This window comes from Cervus elaphus, chromosome 19 (assembly GCF_910594005.1).
Source record: "Cervus elaphus chromosome 19, mCerEla1.1, whole genome shotgun sequence".
Classification (NCBI taxonomy): domain Eukaryota; kingdom Metazoa; phylum Chordata; class Mammalia; order Artiodactyla; family Cervidae; genus Cervus; species Cervus elaphus.
This window is the reverse complement of record NC_057833.1, coordinates 59,678,995-59,706,470: the sequence shown is the minus strand read 5'-3', so window position 1 is coordinate 59,706,470 and position 27,476 is coordinate 59,678,995. Positions and strand designations below refer to the sequence as shown.

Genomic DNA, 27,476 nt, shown 5'->3' with positions numbered 1-27,476 from the left:
TTGAAAAACACAAACTGCCAAACCTCACACAAGAAGAAACATATAGCTGGAATAGGTCTATACCTATTAAAGAAATTGAATTTGCAGTTAAGAACCTTCCATAAAAAGCTCAATGTAGACAGTGTCAGTGGTGAATTTTATCAACCATTTATGTAAGAAATAGTATCATTCCTTCCAGAAAATAAGAAGGATCACTTCTCAATTCATTTTATGAGACTAGTGTTACCAAAATACCAAAACCAGACAGAAACATTCTAGGAAGAGACCAGTATCTGTCATGAACATAGAAATAAAGAGTTGAAACAAAATATTAGCATATGAGATTCAGCAATTTATAAGATTATGGATTATGACCAAGTGAGTTTCATTCCAGGAATGCATGGGCTGGTTCAGCATGTTAAAAAAAAGAAAAATCAATCAATATATTTTATCATCCTAGGCCAAATATGAAAAACCATATAATCATCTCAATAGATGCAGAAAAAGTATTTGACAGAATTCAACATTCTGTCATAACAAATCTCTCAACAAGTTAGAAATAGAACTTATTCTACTTCCTTAGAAGAAACTATGAAAAACCTCTAACTAACATTGTACTTAATGATGAGAGACTGAATGTCTTCTACCTAAAATTAGAAACTAGGTAAAGATGTCTTCTCTCACTATTCTTACTCAACATTTTACTAGAAGTTTAAGTGCAGTTAGTGCAGCAGACTTCAAATAAAAGGCATATACATTAGGAGAATAGGAAATAGAAACTAACTTTATTGCCAATAGACATGATTATTCATTTAGAAAATCTCAGATAATCTACAAAAACTTCTGGATTTAATGAATGAATTTAGTGGTGTCTCAGTGGTAAAGAATCTGCCTGCCAGTGAAGGAGATGCAGATTTGATCCCTGGGTCGGGAAGATCCCCTGGAGAAGGAAAGGGGAACCACTCCAGTGTTCTTGCCTGGGAAATCCCATGGACAGAGGAACTTGGCAGGCTGCAGTCCATAGGGTCACAAAAGAGTTGGACACAACTTAGCGACTAAACAACGATAACAGAATTGAAAATCATTTGAAGATAAAAGAAACATGTATATACACTGGCAAAGAACAATTGGAATTCAAATTTTAAAAATAACATTTACATCAGAACTTCCCAATAATGAAGTGAGTAGGTGTAAATCTAACAAATATATAGGCTCTATATGCTAACAAATGTAACACATTAACAAAAGAAGTCTAAATAAATGTTTATAGATTAGAAGACTCAAAGTTGCTGAGGTCTCAGTTCTCTCAAATGAAAAATCCCAGAATACTTTTTCATAGATGAGGAAATAGATAAACTGATTTTAAAATTTGCATGGAAAAAACAAAGGATTTAGAATAGCCAAAATAATTCTGAACAAGAAGAACAAAGCTGGAAGACATACATTACTCAATTTCAAGACTTACTAGGAATCTACAGTAATCAAGACAGTCTGAGATTTGCCAAGGATAGACATTTAGATAAATGGAACAGAAAATAGCTCAGATATAAATTCATACAAATATTGTGAACTCACTTTTGACAAAGGTGCAAATGCAAAGATAACTTAATGGAGAAAAGTTCATCTTCAACAAATGGTGCTGGAACAATTAAATGTCCATATGCAGAAAAATGAATAAACTTTGATGCAAAACTCACACTATTTACAGAATTTACCTCTAAATGGATCATAGAACTAAATGTAAAACTGTAGAATTTGTAGAAGAAAACATCTGGTTTTTTTTTCCTAGAGGAAATCTCTGTTTGGATTTGATGATGGATCTTTAGATGTAACACCAATAGAATGATTCATACAAGAAAGAATCGATAAGTTGTACTTTATCAAAATTAAAATCTCTTGCTATGCAAAAGATACATTTTAGAGGGTGAAAATATAAGACACAAACAGGGAGAAAATAGTTGTTAATCACATATCTGATTAAAAAAACAAACACACACGTCTATCCACAATAGAAATTATTCTTAAAAGTTAACACTAAGAACACAAACAACCGTATTAAAAAATGGGCAGATTAGCGTTTTCGCAATGGGTTTGCTGCCAGCACACAGGTGTCATGAAAACCACCATTAAACCTAAGCAAAAATGGGAAAGGAAAAGACCCACATCAACATTGTTGTCATTGGGCATGTAGATTCAGGGAAGTCTACCATGACTGGCCATCTGATCTACAAATGTGGCAGGATTGGTGAGAACAATTGAAAAGTTCAAGAAGGAGGCTACCAAGATGAAAAAGGGCTCCTTCAAGTATGCCTGGGTCTTGGACAAACTGGAAGCTGAACATGAGCGTGGTATCACCATTGATATCTCCCTGTGGAAATTTGAGACCAGCAAGTACTACGTTACCATCATTGATGCCCCAGGACACAGAGACTTCATCAAAAACATAATAACAGGCACATCCCAGGCTGACTGTGCTGTCCTGATTGCTGCTGCTGGTGTTGGTGAATTTGAAGCTGGTATCTCCAAGAACAGGCAGACCCGTGAGCATGCCCTTCTGGCTTACACTCTGGGTGTGAAACAGCTAATTGTTGGAGTTAACAAAATGGATTCCACTGAGCCACCCTACAGCCAGCAGAGATACAAGGAAATTGTTAAGGAAGTCAGCACCTACATTAAGAAAATTAGCTACAACCCTGACACAGTAGCATTTGTGCCAATTTCTGGCTGGAATGGTGACAACATACTGGAGCCAAGGGCTAACCTGCCATGGTTCAAGGATGGAAAGTCACTCGTAAGGATGGCAATGCCAGTGGAACCACCCTGCTTGAAGCTCTGGATTGCATCCTGCCACCAACTCACCCAACTGACAAACCCTTGTGTTTGCCCCTCCAGGATGTCTATAAAATTGGTGGTATCAGTACTGTCCCTGTGGGTCGGATGGAGACTGGTGTTCTCAAACCTGGCATGGTGGTCACCTTTGCTCCAGTCAATGTAACAACTGAAGTGAAGTCTGTAGAAATGCACCATGAAGCATTGAGTGAAGCCCTTCCTGGGGACAATGTGGGTTTCAATGTCAAAAACGTGTCTGTCAAAGATGTTTGTTGTGGCAGTGTGACTGTTGACAGCAAAAATGACCCACCAGTGGAAGCAGCTGGCTTCACAGCTCAGGTGATTATTTGGAACCATCCAGGCCAAATCAGTGCTGGATATGCACCTGTGCTGGATTGTCCCACAGCTCACATTGCTTGCAAGTTTGCTGAGCTGAAGGAGAAAATTGTCGTTCTGGGAGAAAGCTGGAAGATGGCCCTAAATTCTTGAAATGTGGTGATGCTGCCATCATTGATATGGTTCCTGGCAAGCCTATGTGTGTCGAGAGCTTCTCTGACTATCCTCCCCAGGGCCATTTTTCTGTGAGTGACATGAGACAGACAGTCGCTGTGGGTGTCATTAAAGCAGTGGACAAGAAGGCAGCTGGAGCTGGCAAGGTCACCAAGTCTGCCCAGATAGCTCAGAAGGCTAAATGAATATTATCCCCAATACCTGCCACCCCAGTATTAATCAGTGCTGGAAGAACGGTCTCAAAACTGTTTGTCTCAATTGGCCATTTAAATTTAGTAGTCAAAGACTGGTTAATGACAACAGTGCATCATAAAACCTTCAGAAGGAAAGGAGAATGTTTTTGTGGTCCATATGTTTTGTGTGTGGCAGTTTAAGTTATTTATTTTAAAATCAGTACTTTTTAATGAAAACAACTTGACCAAAAATCTGTCACAGAATTTGATACCCATTAAAAAAAAAGTTTAATGAGAAAAAAGGGGGGATGGGGTGATTCTTTACCAGAGGAGGTACATGGATGGCAAATAAGCATATGAAAAATTGCACACTATCATAGGAAAATACAGATTAAAAGCACAATTAAATAAATGACGTATCTAATAGAATTGCTAAAATTAAACACTAAAACAATGGACAACACCAAGTGATGATGAGGCTTCAAAGATATAAGACTCCACTGTGTTGGAAGATGTGGGTGAGTTTGACTGACCTCTACCATAGAGAACTCACCAGTCAGTTACCTGATATTGGTCCCTGTTCTAGCTGTCACTCTTTGTGATTCTCAGTATGGAGTTTCTCTGGAGTGGCATAGCTTCAACCTTCTCGTGTATTTTTTGAGCTGAGACTTTCTCCACACTGTGGCTTATCCATTCGTGTCCAGTTTCTCTCTCTTAAAATTTATCAAAACTTCTAGTCAACCAATGTACCCACCCATTCTGTCTACCCCTCAGCATTGCAAAAGGAGCAGAACTAGACACTCATGTCAACTTAGACCAGAAGTTCCATGGACTAGATTTGTTCTATGTACTATTCACACTTCTAAATATGATTGTTGCTTTGAATGTATTCTCTTGGGAGAACGTATACTTTTTATACTGACGTCATTGCTCAAACATTTTTTAATGTCTCCGATTAAATGAACAAGGTAGATTTTTACCCTAGAAAATGTTGCACTGGGGAAATATAATTAAAAACAAAATATCCTACCCACCCAGAAAACCTCTCTACAAAAGTAAAAGAGAAAGAAAACATTTGGTTTTATTAGTGAATAAACATTGAATTAGAATGTGATGGACATCATAAGCAATCTGCAAAAGAGAGTGTGAAGGCAGAAAGAAATTTCCTCTTTTTATGTAGGCAGGCAGATACAACCATTACACATATTCTAAAGATGAGTAATAACTAGCCCTCAAGTTAGAAGACTTGACAGTGCCATATGTCATATCAGTTTATCCTAAATTCATCTGGTAATTGGGGCAGCTGTGTTAGCTAATTGGCTTTATCCAAAGGGAAAATAAACTCACTTCTTAAAGACAGGAGTTAGTTTGCAACTTGAATCAAGGCACCCATGGAAATAACCCACTCAGAGAAACTAGGAGATGGGGTCTTATCATCCCTGTTGTTTATATTTGAAAGAGATGGCTCCCAGGTCCTGGAGGAAACATCTGGGTTATAAAACTGGCAAGAAGCTTATTTTGCTTTTTAAAAGATTCACATCTCACAGGTGCAAAGAAAACATTTACAAGATTTCTAAGGAAAATGCTCTAAAGAGAGGAGGGGGATCTCTTTCCCTTTTTTTTCACCAAAGAAAGTTAATTTTTTCTTTTTCAGTTTGCATCTGCCCTTACATTTTGCTCAGGTACAAAGCAAAGGAAGAAAACAAAAACAAAAACAAAATACCAGCAATGTAAAGTATAATAAAATGTGGATGGTTATCTTTTGTAGTTTATGTACTAAATTATAATAGAAAGCAATTCTAAAAATGTTGTTCCAAAGAGTCTTGCTTAAGCAATATCATCTTTCTTGGACTCCCAAAGAGGTAGGAGATATATGGGATTCTGATTGGAAATTTACAATCAGCCACCCTTCTGCTTTCATTTCTTGAGATAAGAGATAGGTGGGCTTCAGTTGAGGAACTTACAACTAATAAAAACAGAGTAAATAGCCGGTCTTTGTCTTTTACCTCAAGGAAATAATCATGGCAAGGACAAAGAAAGGACAAAACCCTGTCTGATAAGGGAGACACTACACGGGCGCAGAAAGGCTCCTTGGAGTAAAAAGTCAGAGGATAATTCGAGGCCATAATGAGTCATGCTCCTTCCAGAAGCGTTCACTTCGAGATCCATCTTGGCTAGGGTGTGCGTGTACACCCCAGGGAGGGTCCTGAGACAAATTAACCAGGAGGGACAAAGCAAGGTGATTGGCCTGAGGGAAGACGAAGACCTGGAAGACTGCCCCTTTATAAAGGATTTAAATTTACCAGAAGGCGCGACTTTATCTCTGAGCTAGTCCATGTGCCTTTCTGCGTGTACTTTTCAATAAACTTTTTACTTTACTCTTTTCCGCCTCCTTGCCTGAATTTTTTTTTTCAATAAACTTTTTACTTTACTCTTTTCCGCCTCCTTGCCTGAATTTTTTTTTTTTCAATAAACTTTTTACTTTACTCTTTTCCACCTCCTTGCCTGAATTTTTTTCAATAAACTTTTTGCTTTACTCTTTTCTGCCTCCTTGCCTGAATTCGTTCTTGACCAGGCAGGCAAGACTAGGGACCTTAGCCCTAACTTCTGGCTCCTGTGGCCCCGTGGTTAGGTCTTGGAAACTAGGAGCCTGCTTTCACCTACCTTTTGCTGCTACTTGCTGCAAGCTGCCACTTATTGCTACTCGCATCTCAAATCAATTGCTGCTAGAAAAGAGTAGTTTGGGATGTGTATTTCCCGCCACTATTGTTTAAAAAACACATTCTCTTAATTCATCATCATCTCCCTTACAGAGCTATGCCGGGAGCCATTATGGGAGGTCCCGCCCGTGACGAGGTCATGAAGGAAATAGCGGGCAGGCAAGGCCGTCCGGGATCCCATCCAAGACGAGGTCATGAGGAAAATACCTGACAGGCAAGGCCATCTAGGATAAGGGACCCTCCAGGTTGGCCTCGGCCTCTACCCCACCCTGTATCCTCCCCCCTTTTCTGCTGTTGTTCTTATTTGCCCTGCTGCAGATTCTTGTGTTGCCTGCCGAGAGCTCTCCTGCTCCTCTTTCACTGAATAAAGACCAACTTAAAAGCTAATTAATAAATCTCCTGGACGCTGGTACCCTATGAAGAGGCCAGGGATGAAGGAAATGCTTCAATTCAAACCCTTTTGCTGGCATTCTGGCTTGTTTGATAAATGTGTGCTCTCATTGCACAAAATGCTCATGATTGTTCTAAACATCCTAAGCACAGTACACTAAGAAAAGAAACTATTAAGCATAGGTCCCTCTGCGGGGTGAGAAAAGCTCCACAAATATTATAGCCACAAATGTGCCTAATAAAAAGTAGTTTAGATAGAGATTAGCTGGTGACTTCTTGCAGGTAATTAACTTTTGGACTAAGAGCCTGTTTTGTGCCATATCTGCTGTTTTTGCAATCCTTTGTATTTCTGTTCTGTAAAAAATGTAATCCTGTCTAGTTCCCATGGAGATGACACCTAATAGAAAGAAAATAGATTAACCACAAAAAAGACAGGGTTGACTACTGAAGGTGCTTAAAGTTGCACCAGGTGCAAGCCATAAATTGTCAACAGGCCTGAAAGCCAAAAGATATTATACATAGCGATTAACCATTAAAAAGGCCCTAATAGGCACAGAGCCCTTTGGGGGGTGAGGAAGCCCTATTAAAAAATACAAAACATATTGTTTTAAAAGTGGTTATTGGATCAACGTTTGATTGATGTTAATGTGCTGAGGTTGTGCAGTGGAAACTATTGTTAATATAGTTGGAGATCTAGAAAAATAAGAGTTTAGCCCTAGTGTAAAAACAATAAGATAATTGTTAATTTTAACCAGGAGTGCTAAACAGGGGCTGCCTCACCAGAGCCACAGAGTCTTTGTGTGCTAAACTTTTTAGATAAATTTAGCTGAGAATTTCTGCAAAAAGACTGACTTTTATGTTAACAGGATTGTATTTCTATTATGTTGCAACTTGCTGTACCATGAGACTGCCAATTTTCTGTTTTCTGCTAACCTCAAGGCCAGAAGATAATGTACAAAAAATCTATGGGAAAAGACTCTCATAAACAAAATATATACAGAGCACACCTGGTTTCGTGAAGGACAAGCTGATATAATGTTAAACTAAGTCTGTATGCTTATCTGCCCCTTAGATATGTACCGACTTAGGGTATAAAGGCTACAGTGAAAAATAAAGCAACTGCCAGACTCTGCTGCATATCCTGGTCTGGTCTCTCTCTCTCTCTCTCTCTCTCTCTCTCCCTCACAGACCTGGCCCCATCAAGGCCGGTCCTACGTGTCTCTCTCTCACCGACTGACGCCGTTCATCCTGAGGGTTCCCCTGGATCCTGCTGGGGCTGGACCCCGGCAGAGCTATGCCTAAATTCTTCTGTAAAATTAAATAGTACATAAATAGTACATCTTGTTTGTTTGAAAATGGGTGTACTATTATTGTGCAAGCTTACTCTGGGATTATATAGTGCTGATTCGCTCCATCTATATTCCTGTTAACACTTTTCACATATTTCTACTGTATCCTTTGTCATATTTTAGTTATTAAAGTAAATCTTTAGGCGTTGGAGCCATTCACTTGGCTGAAATTGATCATGTAAAAACTAGTAAGTTGATGTTAATACATGCATCAAAGTGACCTGTGCTCCTTGGTTAATTTACTTAACTTGATTCAAGTTTTCCAGTAACCAATTATAAAGTTATAAAAGGGACTTCCCTAATGGCTCAGTGATAAAGAATCCACCTGCAGTGCAGGAGATGCAGGTTTGATTCCTGTGTCAGGAAGATCCTCTCAAGGAGGAAATGGCAGCCCACTGTAGTATTATTGCCTGGAAAATCCCATGGACAGAGGAGTCTGACAGGCTACAGTCCATGGAGTCACACAGAGTTGGACACAACTGAGCGCACACACACACACACACACACACACACACACAGAGTTATGAATACATAAAACAATTTTTGACAAACATTATTCAATTGTAGATGAATCAGATTGTTAATATGACTCAAGTCAGGTAGAAGATTGCCTTCTGAAGTGCCGATTAGTGTTGTGGTTATAGGCTTGTTAATCAGTAGGGAAACTGGGAGGAAAAAAGGTAAAATCCCTTTGCTTTTTAAAAAGTGCTTTGTCCATTTCTTGTCTGGGACTTATCGCTAGGAAGCCATCTTATAAAAAAAACAACTTTAGTGAGGTAAGAGTTTATTACAATAAAACATACCTCTTTCAGAGAGATTGTTTTTAAAGCCACTGAAAAAAACTTGTCAATCTATATCAAATAGTCTTCAGTTAAAATGTTAGCATAGCTTTGAGTAGAGTTAATGTAAAATAGAGCAGCGGTTCTCAAATTGTGGTCCACAGACTAGCAACATTGACATCACCTGGGACCTTGCTGGATGTGCAGACACTTCCCCCAGCCCAGACGTAGTTAATAGGAAACTTGGGGAGGGGCCTGGCTATCTATGTTGTGATTAATCTATCAGGTATGTCTTTTTTTTTTTTTAATTAAAAAAAATTTTTTTTGAACTTTTTGTTTTATATTGGAGAGAATCCGACTGCAGTTCAGGAGACATGGGTTCAATCCCTGGGTTGGGAAGATCCCCTGGAGGAGGACATGGCAACCCCTCCAGTATTCTTGCCTAAGAAATCCCATGGACAGAGGAGTCTGGCAGGCTACAGCCCATGGAGTCGCAAAAGAGTTGGATACAACTTAGCTACTAAACAAAACCAGCTGATTAACAATGTTGTGATAGTTTTAGGTGGACAGCAAAGGGACTCATCCATACATATACATGTGTCCATTCTCCCCACAAACTCCCTTTCCACAGACTGTCACATTATATTGAACAGAGTTTCCTGTGCTATACAGTAGGACTTTGTTCTACCACGTATTTCTGATCTGATATTTGAGAAGAACTGAATTAATAAAATGTTTCAGTGGTTTAGATAAAAATTTCAGAATACCTTAAGATGACCTTTAGCTCTATCCCTGTTTTAAAGATGCATACTAGTCAATGAGTAACTTAATCTGCTTAATTATTTACTAGGATTTTTTCTTTTTTGGTTTGGTGGTGTCTCAGTTCTGTTTTGCTGAAGGAAGCACTGTGAAAGACTGGGTTCCTTTGTTAAATTTTTAGTATTTGCTTAGAAATTTAACATGAGCAAATTTAAATATCTCGGGGTTCATAACCTCAAGTTAGGTTCATAACCTAACTTTTTCCTAAAATTACTAGTCACTTAATATCATTTTAAAATATATCAATTAAGCTAAATCTCCTCATAGCAGCTCTTTATATTTTATATTATTAATAATTTAGCAATGCTGTTTACACTAGCCACAGAGCCATGTCGTAATCTTAGAGGCATGGTGTTAACTTACTCGTGAGTGAAGTGAAGTCGCTCAATCGTGTCCGACTCTTTGCAACCCCGTGGACCATAGCCTACCAGGTTTCTCTGTCCATGGGATTTCCCAGGCAAGAATACCGGAGTGGGTTGCCATTTCCTTAGGCAGTGGCATTTATCAGAGTCCTCTTGATTTTGCTGGATTTTAGAGCTAAGTTAGAGAGGACCAAATTTGAAGCTAAACTTAAAATGCATAAAATTTATAGAGTCATCCTTGCTCCTTCCCTCACCCTCATCCAACATCTAATTAGTTACCAATTCCCTATCCGTGTGTGTGTGCAAAGTCGCTTCAATCATGTCTGACTCTTGGTGACCCTATAGACTGTAGCCTGCCAGGCTCGTCTGTCCATGGGATTCTCTAGGCACAAATACAGGAATGGGTTACCATGCCCTCCTCCAGGAGATCTTCTTGACCCAGGGATTGAACCCATATCTCTTGTGTCTCCTGCACTGGCGAGTGGGTTCTTTACCTCTAGTGCCATCTGGAAAGCCCCTGTCAGTACTACCCCTTAAATATCTCTGAATCTAACTACTTCTTTCTCTAGTACTGCCATCTTTTGGTCTGAGCCACCATCAGTTTCCCCCTGGATTTCCTAATGATTTATCTAAATCCATTGTCACAGTGTGAATTATTTGGTGTTTAATAACATACATCTGATTATGTTCCTTCCCCTTGATACTCACTGATGGCTTTTCATAAAGTCCACAGTCTGCCATGGCCTGTGAGACCTTACATGATCCAGCTTCTCTAGCAAGAGATCTATCTTTGTATAGTTGCTTAAAGGTATTGTTTCTTTCTACCACAGGGCCTTTGCACATCCTGTTCCCTCATGGTCCAGCTGACCCTTTATTGATCTTTAGATTTCAGTTTAAAAGTCACTTTTTCTGGAGAACTTTTCTATATATATTCTCCCCACCCCATATCCCATACCTGTATGCTCCTTGTACGCTCTCAGCTTTCTCCACACTTTGGTCATTAGGCTTATTTTTCTATTTGTTTATTGTATACCTTCCTCACTAGACAGCATTCCACAAGGGCAAGTTTTATTTCTGATAACCCTAGTGACTAGCAAAAAATATCTGGTGTGTGGTGCTCAAAGTATAGAAAGAAGGGAATGAATGAATGAATGAACTAATGAACAAAGTGAGGACTTTCCATGGTTAAAGTAGTATGAGATTTGTGAAGTTGGCACAGTTTTTAGTTACTAAGCTGTTCCTTGTTTCTTGTGTATGTAGATTATGCTTGTGCTCTTCAGAGGGACATTTTGCTTCAGGGATGACTCTACCTTTCAGAAAACTGGCTGTGTTTCTATAGCAACATCTTCAGATGGGAAACTACAGTAAGACATATTTTCATTAGATTTGCTGATATAAATAATTGCATAGACAGAAATGTGTATACAGTGCTCCTAAAAAGTGTACTTTAGATTTCAAAGTAAGTTGATATATATTTATCTATACTTGTATACATCCACATTTATTTATGTATAGTATAAGTGTGTAATATATTTTTCTTTATACACTGAGCTGCATTTGTATATATTTAATATAGTTGGGAAAGAGATTTCAGGTTGAAAAAAGCTTGAACACACCTCCTTTTGACTGCCAAAAGCATGTCTTATGTGACAGACTGAGTTTTGTTTGTGTCTCTGTGTGTTTTAACGTGGAACATAAACACTTGCATGTCTTTTTTTTTTTTTTTTAATTTTTTTATTAGTTGGAGGCTAATTACTTCACAACATTTCAGTGGGTTTTGTCATACATTGATATGAATCAGCCATAGATTTACACTTATTCCCCATCCCGATCCCCCCTCCCACCTCCCTCTTCACCCGACTCCTCTGGGTCTTCCCAGTGCACCAGGCCCGAGCACTTGTCTCATGCATCCCACCTGGGCTGGTGATCTGTTTCACCATAGATAGTATACATGCTGTTCTTTTGAAACATCCCACCCTCACATTCTCCCACAGAGTTCAAAAGTCTGTTCTGTATTTCTGTGTCTCTTTTTCTGTTTTGCATATAGGGTTATCATTACCATCTTTCTAAATTCCATATATATGTGTTAGTATGCTGTAATGTTCTTTATCTTTCTGGCTTACTTCACTCTGTATAATGGGCTCCAGTTTCATCCATCTCATTAGGACTGATTCAAATGAATTCTTTTTGACAGCTGAGTAATATTCCATGGTGTATATGTACCACAGCTTCCTTATCCATTCATCTGCTGATGGGCATCTAGGTTGCTTCCATGTCCTGGCTATTATAAACAGTGCTGCAATGAACATTGGGGTGCACGTGTCTCTTTCAGATCTGGTTTCCTCAGTGTGTATGCCCAAAAGTGGGATTCCTGGGTCATATGGCAGTTCTATTTCCAGTTTTTTAAGGAATCTCCACACTGTTTTCCATAGTGGCTGTACTAGTTTGCATTCCCACCAACAGTGTAAGAGGGTTCCCTTTTCTCCACACCCTCTCCAGCATTTATTGCTTGTAGTCTTTTGGATAGCAGCCATCCTGACTGGCGTGTAATGGTACCTCATTGTGGTTTTGATTTGCATTTCTCTAATAATGAGTGATGTTGAGCACCTTTTCATGTGTTTGTTAGCCATCTGTATGTCTTCTTTGGAGAAATGTCTGTTTAGTTCTTTGGCCCATTTTTTGATTGGGTCATTTATTTTTCTGGAATTGAGCTTCAGGAGTTGCTTGTATATTTTTGAGATTAATCCTTTGTCTGTTTCTTCATTTGCTATTATTTTCTCCCAATCTGACGGCTGTCTTTTCACCTTACTTATAGTTTCCTTTGTAGTGCAAAAGCTTTTAAGTTTCATTAGATCCCATTTGTTTAGTTTTGCTTTTATTTCCAATATTCTGGGAGGTGGGTCATAGAGGATCTTGCTGTGATTTATGTCAGAGAGTGTTTTGCCTATGTTCTCCTCTAGGAGTTTTATAGTTTCTGGTCTTACATTTAGATCTTTAATCCATTTTGAGTTTATTTTTGTGTATGGTGTTAGAAAGTGTTCTAGTTTCATTCTTTTACAAGTGGTTGACCAGTTTTCCCAGCACCACTTGTTAAAGAGGTTGTCTTTTTTCCATTGTATATCCTTGCCTCCTTTGTCAAAGATAAGGTGTCCATAGGTTCGTGGATTTATCTCTGGGCTTTCTATTCTGTTCCATTGATCTATATTTCTGTCTTTGTGCCAGTACCATACTGTCTTGATGACTGTGGCTTTGTAGTAGAGTCTGAAGTCAGGCAGGTTGATTCCTCCAGTTCCATTCTTCTTTCTCAAGATTACTTTGGCTGTTCGAGGTTTTTTGTATTTCCATACAAATTGTGAAATTCTTTGGTCTAGTTCTGTGAAAAATACCGTTGGTAGCTTGATAGGGATTGCATTGAATCTATAGATTGCTTTGGGTAGAATAGCCATTTTGACAATATTGATTCTTCCAATCCATGAACACGGTATGTTTCTCCATCTGTTTGTGTCCTCTTTGATTTCTTTCATCAGTGTTTTATAGTTTTCTATGTATAGGTCTTTTGTTTCTTTAGGTAGATATACTCCTAAGTATTTTATTCTTTTTGTTGCAATGGTGAATGGTATTGTTTCCTTAATTTCTCTTTCTGTTTTTTCATTGTTAGTATATAGGAATGCAAGGGATTTCTGTGTGTTAATTTTATATCCTGCAACTTTACTATATTCATTGATTAGTTCTAGTAATTTTCTGGTAGAGTCTTTAGGGTTTTCTATGTAGAGGATCATGTCATCTGCAAACAGTGAGAGTTTCACTTCTTCTTTTCCTATCTGGATTCCTTTTACTTCTTTTTCTGCTCTGATTGCTGTGGCCAAAACTTCCAACACTATGTTGAACAGTAGTGGTGACAGTGGGCACCCTTGTCTTGTTCCTGATTTCAGGGGGAATGCTTTCAATTTTTCACCATTGAGGGTGATGCTTGCTGTGGGTTTGTCATATATGGCTTTTATAATGTTGAGGTATGTTCCTTCTATTCCTGCTTTTTGGAGAGTTTTAATCATAAATGAGTGTTGAATTTTGTCAAAGGCTTTCTCTGCATCTATTGAGATAATCATATGGTTTTTATCTTTCAATTTGTTAATGTGGTGTATTACATTGATTGATTTGCGGATATTGAAGAATCCTTGCATTCCTGGGATAAAGCCCACTTGGTCGTGGTGTATGATTTTTTTAATATGTTGTTGGATTCTGTTTGCTAGAATTTTGTTAAGGATTTTTGCATCTATGTTCATCAGTGATATTGGCCTGTAGTTTTCTTTTTTTGTGGCATCTTTGTCTGGTTTTGGAATTAGGGTGATGGTGGCCTCATAGAATGAGTTTGGAAGTTTACCTTCTTCTGCAATTTTCTGGAAGAGTTTGAGTAAGGTAGGTGTTAGCTCTTCTCTAAATTTTTGGTAGAATTCAGCTGTGAAGCCATCTGGTCCTGGGCTTTTGTTTGCTGGAAGATTTTTGATTACACTTTCGATTTCCTTGCCTGTGATGGGTCTGTTAAGATCTTCTATTTCTTCCTGGTTCAGTTTTGGAAAGTTATACTTTTCTAAGAATTTGTCCATTTCATCCAAGTTGTCCATTTTATTGGCATAGAGCTGCTGGTAGTAGTCTCTTATGATCCTTTGTATTTCAGTGTTGTCTGTTGTGATCTCTCCATTTTCATTTCTAATTTTGTTAATTTGGTTCTTCTCTCTTTGCTTCTTAATGAGTCTTGCTAATGGTTTGTCAATTTTGTTTATTTTTTCAAAAAACCAGCTTTTAGCTTTGTTGATTTTTGCTATGGTCTCTTTAGTTTCTTTTGCATTTATTTCTGCCCTGATTTTTAAGATTTCTTTCCTTCTGCTAACCCTGGGGTTCTTCATTTCTTCCTTCTCTAATTGCTTTAGGTGTAGAGTTAGGTTATTTATTTGGCTTTTTTCTTGTTTCTTGATGTAAGCCTGTAATGCTATGAACTTTCCCCTTAGCACTGCTTTTACAGTGTCCCATAGGTTTTGGGTTGTTGTGTTTTCATTTTCATTCATTTCTATACATATTTTGATTTCTTTTTTGATTTCTTCTATGATTTGTTGGTTATTCAGAAGTGTGTTATTTAGCCTCCATGTGTTTGAATTTTTAACAATTTTTTTCCTGTAATTGAGATCTAATCTTACTGCACTGTGGTCAGAAAAGATGACTGGAATGATTTCAATTTTTTTGAATTTTCCAAGACCAGATTTATGGCCCAGGATGTGATCTATTCTGGAGAAGGTTCCGTGTGCACTTGAGAAAAAGGTGAAGTTGATTGTTTTGGGGTGAAATGTCCTATAGATATCAATTAGGTCTAGCTGGTCCATTGTGTCATTTAAAGTTTGTGTTTCCTTGTTAATTTTCTGTGTAGTTGATCTATCCATAGTTGTGAGTGGGGTATTAAAGTCTCCCACTATTATTGTGTTACTATTAATTTCCTCTTTCATACTCGTTAGTGTTTGCCGTACATATTGCGGTGCTCCTATGTTGGGTGCATATATATTTATAATTGTTATATCTTCTTCTTGGATTGATCCTTTGATCATTATGTAGTGTCCTTCTTTGTCTCTTTTCACAGCTTTTATTTGAAAGTCTATTTTATCTGATATGAGTATTGCGACTCCTGCTTTCTTTTGGTCTCCGTTTGCATGAAATATTTTTTTCCAGCCCTTCACTTTCAGTCTGTATGTGTCTCTTGTTTTGAGGTGGGTCTCTTGTAGACAGCATATATAGGGGTCTTGTTTTTGTATCCATTCAGCCAATCTTTGTCTTTTGGTTGGGGCATTCAACCCATTTACATTTAAGGTAATTATTGATAGGTGTGGTCCCGTTGCCATTTACTTTGTTGTTTTGGGTTCACGTTTATACAACCTTTCTGCATTTCCTGTCTAGAGAAGATCCTTTAGCATTTGTTGAAGAGCTGGTTTGGTAGTGCTGAATTCTCTCAGCTTTTGCTTATCTGTAAAGCTTTTGAGTTCTCCTTCATATCTGAATGAGATCCTTGCTGGATACAGTAATCTAGGTTGTAGGTTATTCTCTTTCATTACTTTCAGGACGTCCTGCCATTCCCTTCTGGCCTGGAGGGTTTCTATTGATAGATCAGCTGTTATCCTTATGGGAATCCCTTTGTGTGTTATTTGTTGTTTTTCCCTTGCTGCTTTTAATATTTGTTCTTTGTGTTTGATCTTTGTTAGTTTGATTAATATGTGTCTTGGGGTGTTTCGCCTTGGGTTTATCCTGTTTGGAACTCTCTGGGTTTCTTGGACTTGGGTGGCTATTTCCTTCCCCATTTTAGGGAAGTTTTCAGCTATTATCTCCTCGAGTATTTTCTCATGGCCTTTCTTTTTGTCTTCTTCTTCTGGAACTCCTATGATTCGAATGTTGGGGCGTTTCACATTGTCCCAGAGGTCCCTGAGGTTGTCCTCATTTCTTTTGATCCTTTTTTCTTTTTTCCTCTCTGCTTCATTTATTTCCACCATTTTATCTTCTATCTCACTTATCCTATCTTCTGCCTCCGTTATTCTACTCTTGGTTCCCTCCAAAGTGTTTTTGATCTCATTCATTGCATTATTCATTTTTAATTGACTCTTTTTTATTTCTTCTAGGTCTTTATTAAACAATTCTTGTATCTTTTCAATCTTTGTTTCCAAGCTATTTATCTGTAATTCCATTTTGTTTTCAAGATTTTGGATCATTTTTATTATCATTATTCTAAATTCTTTTTCAGGTAGATTCCCTATCTCCTCCTCTTTTGTTTGACTTGGTGGGCATTTTTCTTGTTCCTTTACCTGTTGGGTATTTCTTTGCCTTTTCATCTTGTTTAGATTGCTGTGTCTGGAGTGGACTTTCTGTATTCTGGAGGTCTGTGGTTCCTTTTTATTGTGGAGGATTTACCCAGTGGGTGGGGTTGGACGTTTGGCTTGTCAAGGTTTCCTGGTTAGGGAAGCTTGCGTCAGTGTACTGGTGCGTGGAACTTGATTTCTTCTCTTTGGAGAGCAATGGAGTGCCCAGTAATGAGTTTTGAGTTGGGTCTATGTGTTAGGTGTGACCTTGGGTAGCCTGTATGTTGACATTCAGGGCTATGTTCCTGTGTTGCTGGAGAATTTGCGTGGTATGTCTTGCTCTAAAACTTATTGGCTCTTGGGTGGTGGTTGGTTTCAGTGTAGGTATGGAGGCTTTTGGACGGTCACTTATCACTTAAAGTTCCATGTAGTCAGGAGTTTTCTGGTGTTCTCAGGTTTTGGGCTTAAGTTTCCTGCCTCTGGATTTCAGTTTTATTCTTCCTGTAGTCTCAGGACTTCTCCAACTATACAGCTCTGATAATTAAACTTCTAGGTTAATGGCGAAAAGATTCTCCCCCGTTAGGGACACCCAGAGAGGTTCACAGAGTTACATGAACAGGAGAAAAGGGAGGAGGGAGATAGAGATGAGTAGGAGGAGAAAAAGGGGGACTCAAGAGGAGAGAGACAGATCTACGCAGCTGTCTGTTCCCAGAGTGTTCTCGTATCTCAGACACCTACAAGGATTCACAGAATTGGATGGGGAAGAGAAGGGGAAAAGAGGAAATAGAGGTGTTCTGAGGTAGAAAACAGAGAGTCAAGATTGGGAGGGAATAATCTTCGGTTTTAAGATAGGGCTTCTCTTTTTTTTTTTTTTGTAAGGTTATAGTGTAGTGAAGATGAAAATGAAGAGTAGTAGAGGAGTACTAGAGGACTTTAAAAGAAATAAGAGAAAAAGAAAAATAGAAAATAGAAGAGAAAAAGGAAAGAAAAAAAAAAGAAGAAAAAGAAGAAAAAAAAAGGAAAAGAAAAAAAAAAAAAAAGAAAAAAAAAATTTTTTTTCCCCTAATTAAAAAAATCGTAAAAATCTATGAAAATGAAAGTTAAGGAGTAATGGGGGAGTAATAGGGAATTTTAAAGGAAAATAAAAGAGAAAAAATAAAAAAGAAAAATATAAAAAGAAAAAAAAAATTTTTTTTTTTCCTTACTTAGAAAAAACAGAAAAATAAAAAAAAAAAGTAAAAATATGTCTAGGAATTTCTCTGGAGCTGTTGCGGTCAGTGTGGGTTCGGCTCAGTTTCAGATAGCTCCTCGTTCCAGCTTGCACTTCTCCATATCTACAGGGCCCTTCCGGTGAAGTCGGTGTTTTCTTCAGGGATTTTAATCTGTTGCACCAGTCCCTTCTGAAGCGGTTCCCTTTGTTTATTTGGCTTCTGTTTGCCGGTCTCTTCGGAGGCTCATTTCCGCCCTGACACAGGCGGCCGGAGGCGGACTCTTATTCAGGTAGCTAGTTCCGTTGCGCTGCTGGGAGGGGCTGACGCTGCGGGGCGGGGCTGACGCTGCGGGGAGGGGCTGGCCCTGCGGGGGCGGGGCTGACGCTGCTGGGAGGGGCTGGCGCTGCCGGAAGGGGCTGACGCTGCTTTCTCCGTCTGCGCTGCTCAGGCTCCCGGCTGTTCTATATGGAGCGCGCCCCGCGCTGCGCGAGGTTCCAGCCCTCGGGTGTTACACAAAAGCGCGGAAGGAAAAGCTGCCCCTGCTCTCTGTGCCTTCCCCGTCAGAGCGGTCCAGGCAGCCAGGGGCTTGGTGGGCGCGCTATCCCCAGGTGTGGCGCACCCACTCCCTTCCGCGGATCCAGTCTCAGTTTCCGCTGGCGCCAGGCGGGTGCGCGCGCCTTCCGCCCTCCGCGTCCCCAGCCCCAGTCCCCGCCCCGCGCCGGTCGGGTGCCTGCGCCCTGTGTCTCGCCGCGACCTTCCCCTCCCCCCTGCCTCCTGCCTCCGGCGGGGCTGGGCCGGTCCGCAGCCTGCGAGCTCTTCTCGGGACTTTCCCCGTCCCTTTGTTCTGCGAACGGCCGGCAGTGTGTTCCGGCCGGTCAATTTTCTCTCTCTCCTTTGGTCTCCCACAGTTCAAGTTGGCACCTCACAGAAGCTCCCCCCGATTGTCCTCAGGGCACTCAGGCCCGGACCCTAGCCCAAGCAAGGCCGCCTAAGACTCCCTTCCCGGGACGGGTCTCCGTCCTTAGCTCTTTTGTCTCACTTTTTATCTTTTATATTTTGTCCTACCTCCTTTCGAAGACAATGGTCTGCTTTTCTGGGCGCCTGATGACCTCAGCTAGCGATCAGAAGTTGTTTTGTGAAGTTTGCTCTGCATTCGGTTATTCTTTTGATGAATTTGTAGGAGAGAAAGTGGTCTCCCGGTCCTACTCCTCCGCCATCTTGGCTCCTCCCCGCATGTCTTTTTATACTTTATCCTAATATTAGATAATAGGAGCTGATGGAGGAAATTACTGAAGGAAAGAATGTCTGTTCACCATGTTTTCCTCTGAGAATGCAAACTTATGCTTATTAACGCCTGCAGGTTTTTAATCTGAATATTCTGGACCAGGTTGATGTAATACTTGATATTTTGTGTTGTGTATGTTTCTGAGAAATTTGTTTTGCAGTTTTTCATTATTTTTTTGTATGTTTAGATTTCTATTGCTTTAAAGAACATAACCTTCATAACCAAGGAGAAAACTGCTCAACTCATCCCAAATGCTGTCCATATCGTTACAGAGGGTGAAAAGGTGAAAAACTACCTTTGCCTTATTACATAATATGGAGAAAATTTGCCTCATACTGATCATCAGAGTTGGGAATATAAGCAGTTCTTGGAGTTAGGCATATCTGATAGAGATACACTGTATTTAATACTAGATTTCTGTATACTTAAATACTGATTTTTTATTGACTTTAAATAACTGATCAGATTTTTTGTAGTTTATTATTTACAGAAAAGTTTCTCTCGTGTTTTTCATTTCTTAATTATAAGAGGTAGGTCGTATGGAGAATAGCCTTGGGACTGTGGGGTCATCCTGAATCTGAGCAGAGCCGTTGGAAGCAAGTCCACACAGGAGCAGTCAGTCTCTATGATCTACTCGGAGAGTCTCTTTAAGTGTCCGGTTGGTTCATTCTACCATTTCTGAACTCTGCGTATATGCAGTGTGTAGTTTACTAAATCAGCTACAAAAGCTGCGCCATTGTCTGATCTAACGCTGGTAGGAAATCCAAATCTGGAAACTATTTTTCTAAACAGGCACCGGGCTATTTTTGATGTTCTTTCAGCCCAGGTAGGCAAAGCTTCTACCCATCCCGAGAACGTACATACCATGACCAGCAGGTAACGGTAGTGTCACTGAGGTTTCATTTCAGTGAAAACAAATGGGATCTAATGAAACTTAAAAGCTTTTGCACTACAAAGGAAACTATAAGTAAGGTGAAAAGACAGCCCTCAGATTGGGAGAAAATAATAGCAAATGAAGAAACAGACAAAGGATTAATCTCAAAAATATACAAGCAAAAAAAAAAAAAAAATACAAGCAACTCCTGCAGCTCAATTCCAGAAAAATAAATGACCCAATCAAAAAATGGGCCAGAGAACTAAACAGACATTTCTCCAAAGAAGACATACAGATGGCTAACAAACACATGAAAAGGTGCTCAACATCACTCATTATTAGAGAAATGCAAATCAAAACCACAATGAGGTACCATTACACGCCAGTCAGGATGGTTGCTATCCAAAAGTCTACAAGCAATAAATGCTGGAGAGGGTGTGGAGAAAAGGGAACCCTCTTACACTGTTGGTGGGAATGCAAACTAGTACAGCCACTATGGAAAACAGTGTGGAGATTCCTTAAAAAACTGGAAATAGAACTGCCATATGACCCAGCAATCCCACTTCTGGGCATACACACTGAGGAAACCAGATCTGAAAGAGACACGTGCACCCCAATGTTCATCGCAGCACTGTTTATAATAGCCAGGACATGGAAGCAACCTAGATGCCCATCAGCAGATGAATGGATAAGGAAGCTGTGGTACATATACACCATGGAATATTACTCAGCTGTCAAAAAGAATTCATTTGAATCAGTCCTAATGAGATGGATGAAACTGGAGCCCATTATACAGAGTGAAGTAAGCCAGAAAGATAAAGAACATTACAGCATACTAACACATATATATGGAATTTAGAAAGATGGTAACGATAACCCTATATGCAAAACAGAAAAAGAGACACAGAAGTACAGAACAGACTTTTGAACTCTGTGGGAGAAGGTGAGGGTGGGATGTTTCAAAAGAACAGCATGTATACTATCTATGGTGAAACAGATCACCAGCCCAGGTGGGATGCATGAGACAAGTGCTCGGGCCTGGTGCACTGGGAAGACCCAGAGGAATCGGGTGGAGAGGGAGGTGGGAGGGGGGATCGGGAGGGGGAATAAGTGTAAATCTATGGCTGATTCATGTCAATGTATGACAAAACCCACTGAAATGTTGTGAAGTAATTAGCCTCCAACTAATAAAAAAATTAAAAAAAAAAAAAAAAAGAGGTAGGTGGGATAAACCTTGGCAAAACATCCTTATTATTTCTAAATACTCTAATAGTTCTATAATTGTTGTTTAGTCAATAATACCTTCACAGTATCAACTAGTAAAAATGAACAGTTCTGGTGAACAGAGATTTGGTAACATATAAGTAAAGACATAATCATTACAACCCAATCATTACAACCCTTTTTTAGAATGGCAATTTGCTTTAGCTGCCTTCGTTTTTATTATGCACCTACAATATCTATCAGTTCTTGGTATGAAGAATCTTTCTCTACTGACCTGGAAAATTAATTAAAAGCTCTGTATGTAACTTTAGAATTAAAATGCTGAGAAAGAAAAAGAAGGAAGGAAGGAAGAAAAAAGGAAAACATGGTAGGGGATGAAGGAGAAAAAGGAAGGAAGGAAACGGGGAAGGAAATGAAAGAGAAAAGAGGCAATAGAGCAGGGGACAGGGGAGATAAATAGATTGAATCATTATAATGATACTTTTTAATCTTGTAAAGTTTCTTTCACATGCACTTTTTGTTTTAAACAGTCTTATCATTACAAAACACTTCCAGGTACAGTACAAAGAACTTTTCTCCTGGAAACTATTTGAGAATAAATTGTCACTCTGAAGCCTTATCATCCCAGACATCACCCCAGATAGTCTAGCATGTATTTCCATCAAAGACATTCTCCTACCTAACCACTGCATGACCATCAAATTCAAGAATTTAGTATTGATCATTGTCACTGCTGAGTTCTCAAACCTGTTTCAGTTTCCTCTATTATCCCAATAATATCCTTTATAGCAAATAGACCCAATTCAGAAATGCATATTACATTTAGTTGTCAAGGTCTTTAATTTCCATATTCTAAACTAATCTCTTGGTCTTTCCTTGACTTTTGTGCCCTTGACACTTCTAAAGATTATATTAATGGGTAAGATATTTTGTAGGATATCCCTCAGTTTTGTTTGTCTGGTATTTTCTTATGATTAAGTTTAAGTTTTGCAATTTTGGCAGAAATAGCACAGAAGTTATTCTCTGTTCTTTCCATTGCATCCTCTCAGATGGTGGGGCTTCTTAAGTGGCACTTGTGGTAAAGAACCTGCCTGCCAGTGTAGGAGACAAAAGAGGCATGGGTTGGATCCCTGGGTCAGGAAAATCCCCTGGAGTAGGAAAAGACAACCCACTCTAGTATTTTTGCCTGGCAGATTCAATGGACAGAGGAGCCTGGTAGGCTATAGTCCATGGACCACAACTGAGCAGCTGAACACACACACACACACATGCCTTGCTGTTGATATTCTTGATCTTCACTTTGATCACTTAAATAAGGTGGTGTAAATAAGACTTTACTGTAAAGTTAGTCTGTTTTCCTTTGTAATTATGTTTTGTAGTAAGCTACTTTGAAACTAAGGAAATATACAATTCCTCATCAAATTCATTCATTTATTTACTCGTATCAGCGTGACCTCATAATGTCTTATTTTGGTTAATAAGTTATAATCCACTGCTATCATTATTTATTTTGATCCTCAAATTGTCCCAGGTTTGGTCAGTGGGAGCCCCTCAAGCTGGCTCTAGTATCCTTTTGACTGTTTTCAGCATTATTGGAGCATTTCATTGCTTTTTAGCACAAGATGTTACAGGCTTTCCCTGTTTCAGTCCTGGGTTCATCCAGGGCATGAGAACAGGAGTCCTGGGTCCCAGGCTCTTGAGTGCAGACTCAGTAGTTGTAGTATGTGGGCTTAGTTGCTCTGTGGCATGTGGGATCTCCCCAGATCAGGGATCAAACCTGTGTCTCCTGCATTAACAGGCAGATTCTTTACCACCGAGCCATCAGAGAAGCCCTAAAATAAACTTATTCTTAATTGTACAGTTAATATATCTGATGAGAAAAAAATTATAAACTTCTCTATGGCAGAACAATCAAACTAAGTTAGAATTGAAACACACATAACACACCCCAGCATGTCCCCATTTGGGATGGGTCTCTGCCAGTGTGCAGTGTACATCTGTGTTACATGTTAACAAGACCTCCTGGGGCAGGAGGCTATAATCAACCTTTGAGAAGAATACACCTATTCTTCAGACACCAGTGTTGTAATTTTAAGATTAATATTTCTTTTTCCATCCCATACAGGGGTTCTCAGTGAGCTAAAGACTTGCTCTGTACATACACACTTGACCAAACATTTCTGATGAACTTTATCATTTAATCTGTTAATACGGTACATGATTCTTTGTCTAACTGCATCTTTAACTGCTGACTAGTGGAACAGTCCTCAGAAATTTCTGACTGTCTCTGGGTTATAATCTTTGGTTTGGCTTGAATAAATTTCTCTTTTTTTCTTGGCTTGATGGTTAATTGAATTTTTGTCCACATATGTATATGTTTAATTATTTGGCAGAGTCATCAAACAGTTCTGAAACTAACATCTTCCTTCCATGCTAATCTCATTGCCTTTTTAGAAGCAAACACTGTTAACAGTTTGGTATATATCTTTTCATGGCTTCCCTGGTGGCCCAGTGGTAAAGAACCTGCCTGCCAATGCAGGAGACTCATGTTTAATCCCTGGGTTGGGAAGATTCCCTGGAGAAGAAAATGGCAACCCACTCCAGTATTCTTGCCTGGGAAATCCTGTGGACAGAGGAGCCTGGCGGGCTATAGTCCATGGGATCGCATATATCTTTTCATACCTTTCCTTTGTATTTACATGTATAAATGTATATATATAAGCATATATCTTTGCTTTGTTTTTAAAGTAAGTGCTATCCTATATTTGTTGTCCTTCAGTTCTCCTTTCTTAAAAAAGGACTTAACATTATCTCTTGGAGTCATAGGTTAGCACATATAGATTGGCCTATCTCTGTTTATTAACGTGCTGTATAATATTTTGTAGAATGGGTTTACCATGGTTTCCTAGACTGTTAGTTCATTTCTATTGTTTTATTACAAACAGTATTGTGGTGAACAGCCTGATCATGCTTGCTTAAGCTCATGTGTGGCTCTTTCTCACATAGGTAATGGAATTTCAGGGTCAAACATTTAAATTTCCATAATCATAACAACAACTAGCATTTGCCGAATATATAATACTTGTTCTAAATACTGTGTATTTTTACATTAATTTTCTCTTTGGTTCTCACAGAAATTTGCTGCCATAATTATTCTTACTGTGTACATGAGGAAGCTAAAGAAAAGTGACTCCAAGTCATAGAACTAAGTGGTAGAACCAAGATATGAACCCAGGTAGCTTAATTGCAGAGATCTTGGTCCTAACTACCTCACTATATTGATTCAGTGATCTCTTTTCCATCATCATGAGGGGAAAAACTACACTACTAAATATTTGTCTTACAGTGTGCTCTGTTGTATTAAGGAAAGGTTAATTGTGGTACTATTAGTTGTTTTTGTTTCTAGCATATGTTCTGTGCCCCAGCAGCTTAGAGATATCATTATCCAGAACTCCTCCCAAATTGAGGTTCCTATTACTATTATTTTGGCCCCACTGCATGACTTGTGGGATCTCACTTCCCTGACCAGAGACTGAACCCAGGCCATGGCTGTGAAAGCCTGAAATCCTAACTGCTAGGCCACCAGGGACCTCCCTAGGTTGTTATTGAAGCAAGATTTATTAATAGATTTTTAAAGTTGGATATCTAAAAAGGAATAAAATGAGGTGGTAATTTATATAAATTGTCCAGAAAGATGGGAGTGTTAAGGAACTAAGAATGTGGTTTTAACATACAAGAGTGGATAAAGTTGTTAACAAAGTATCAAGTTTAAAAGGTGGAAATTGGTAAGCATAACACTGTGGTGAAAAACAGATGGACTAGAAGATTTTTCTTATAAGAAGAGGATATAGAGAGTAGTAAATAATGATCATTTATTTTTTATTTATTTATTTATTAAAGGTCACTTATTATATATATGATTGTGGTTGAAAGAGTTCCTAGCTATATCCCTTTTATAAAAAGCTTTGCTTTTTGAAGAATATTATATAAACAAGGTTATTAATTGGAAAAATATTACTTTAAAATCTTTCTATGAAAAGTATAAACACCCCAAATATTTTTTTTTTGGCATTTTATTTAATAAATCAAACATGGAACTGAGCTTTCTCATTCCTAAAAATAACCAATCATGAAAAGTCACTAACTAGAGGAACAGAAGAGATGATATACTGAGATACTGTATTTAGTGCTGCCACTTGTTATATTTTCTCATAAAGCTTATTTTAAGGTGTGATTTTGCAAAAATCCATTATATACTGAAGATGAGATAGGGCTAAAAGAAGACATGGAATAATAGATTGAAGCTACTGGTTTTCTTCTACAATATGCAAAGCAAATGAATGTTTGTTCACATGGATGTTTTATGATTATTTGACATTAGGTATTTATGGATTTTTTTAGAAGACTGTGAAAGATAATATCATTTTATTTATTTTATTTTTTTGATGATATTTTAAATTAGGATCCTTAAAATGAATCTATCTCTGACATCCACTTGCATTTTTTCTTATTCTTTATGTATATTTGGCTCAGATGGCTACCAGTCATATCTATTTGCAAAGTTTAGAATAAATAAAATTTTAACTTTTGTCTTAAGTTTATTAGATTGAGTTTAATAAACTACAATGAGCATAAATAGCTACCCATTTCAAGCTCATTTCCCTAGTAAATATTGATAAAATGATTTTTCTCTAAGATCTAATTTTAAAAGACCCCTTGTTCATGCACCAGTTGCCTTGTTTTCTCCAACTGTAAGAACTTCCTTGGTGACTCAGACAGTAAAGAATCTGCCTTTACCTGGTTTGATCCCTGGGTCTGGAAGATCCCCTGGAGAAGAGAATGGCTACCCACTCTAGTATGGGTTTCCCGGGTAGAGGATGGTAGAGGATCTGCTTGCAGTGCAAGAGCTGCTGATTACATCCCTGGGTTGGGAAGATCCCCTGGAGGAGGGCATGGCAACCCACTTCAGTATTCTTGCCTGGAGAATCCCATGGACAGAGGAGCCTGGCAGGCCACAGTCCACAGGGTCATAGAGTCGGACACAACTGAAGTGACTTAGCATAGCAGCACCCACTTCAGTATTCCTGTCTGGAGAATTCCACTGACAGAAGACCCTGACAGGTCCATGGGGTTGCCAAGAGTCAGACGCATCTGACCAATTAACACACACACACTTCTACTCTAGTGAAAAGTTTAACAAAAATAGCGTATAAACTAGGCAATGGTGACCTGCTAGTTTGCTTTGACCATAGCAAGTGCCAGGAGACTGTTATGACAGATAGTTTCCCCTTTTTCTTCTGTAATAGTAAAATTGACCTATTATTTGTCTTTGCAGTTTTTCTTCACATCTTTTGCTGCCAGGGATAGAAGTTACCTCAGTATCTTTAGGTTGTGGCAGAATGTACTATTAGACAAGGTAAGTGTTCACACCAGAGATTGGTGCTTATTATAATACCAACCTCCCAATGTGTGCCTAACCAGTGTTTGTGAGTTGAAAGCTCCTTTTTATTTTCCTGGGGTTAATTTTGACTAGACTATTCAAATCCAAGAAGAAACTTGAAGCAAAGCAAAATCCATAGTTACAAGTTAAGATGTTAATTGAAATCCCCAGGGTAACCACTGAGAAAATAACTTAAAAATAAATTACCATCCAAAATAAGGTAAACGAAACATAAAGGGAATGAAAATAGATAGTCAATAAAAGATACATTAGATTTATTATTTTTATTTATTTATTTATTTTTCCATTTATTTTTATTAGTTGGAGAACAATTGTATACCAACAAATTAATTAACTTAGATGAAATGGGAAAATACCTAGAAAGTCACAAACTATCGAAACTGACTCAATCAGAAATAGAAAATCTGAATAGACCTATAACTAGGAAAGAGATTGAATTAGTAATCAAAAATCTACCGGCAGAGAAAAACTCAGTACCAGATGGCTTCATTGATTAATCTGTGAAATGTTACAGTAGAATTAACACCAATCTGTCACAAAACATTCCAAAAAGGAGTTCCCAACTTACTCTATGAAGGCAGTATTATTACCGTGATACCAAAACCAGACAAAGAACATCACAAGAAAACTACAGACCAATATTTATGTTCATTGTGTCTATGAATGTGGAAACAAAAATCC

At 38.6% G+C, this 27,476-nt stretch overlaps 1 protein-coding gene and 1 pseudogene across 1 annotated transcript in view; both read left to right on the top strand.

The window, feature by feature from the left end:
* GRAMD1C (GRAM domain containing 1C) overlaps positions 1–27,476 on the top strand; it is a 111,217-nt gene that overhangs the window by 29,276 nt on the left and 54,465 nt on the right. The window contains 3 exon segments of the mRNA XM_043874265.1: positions 11,171–11,274; positions 19,424–19,519; positions 26,670–26,750. Coding sequence (XP_043730200.1) covers positions 11,171–11,274; positions 19,424–19,519; positions 26,670–26,750 — 281 coding nt within the window.
* LOC122675458 lies at positions 1,028–4,897 on the top strand (annotated as a pseudogene).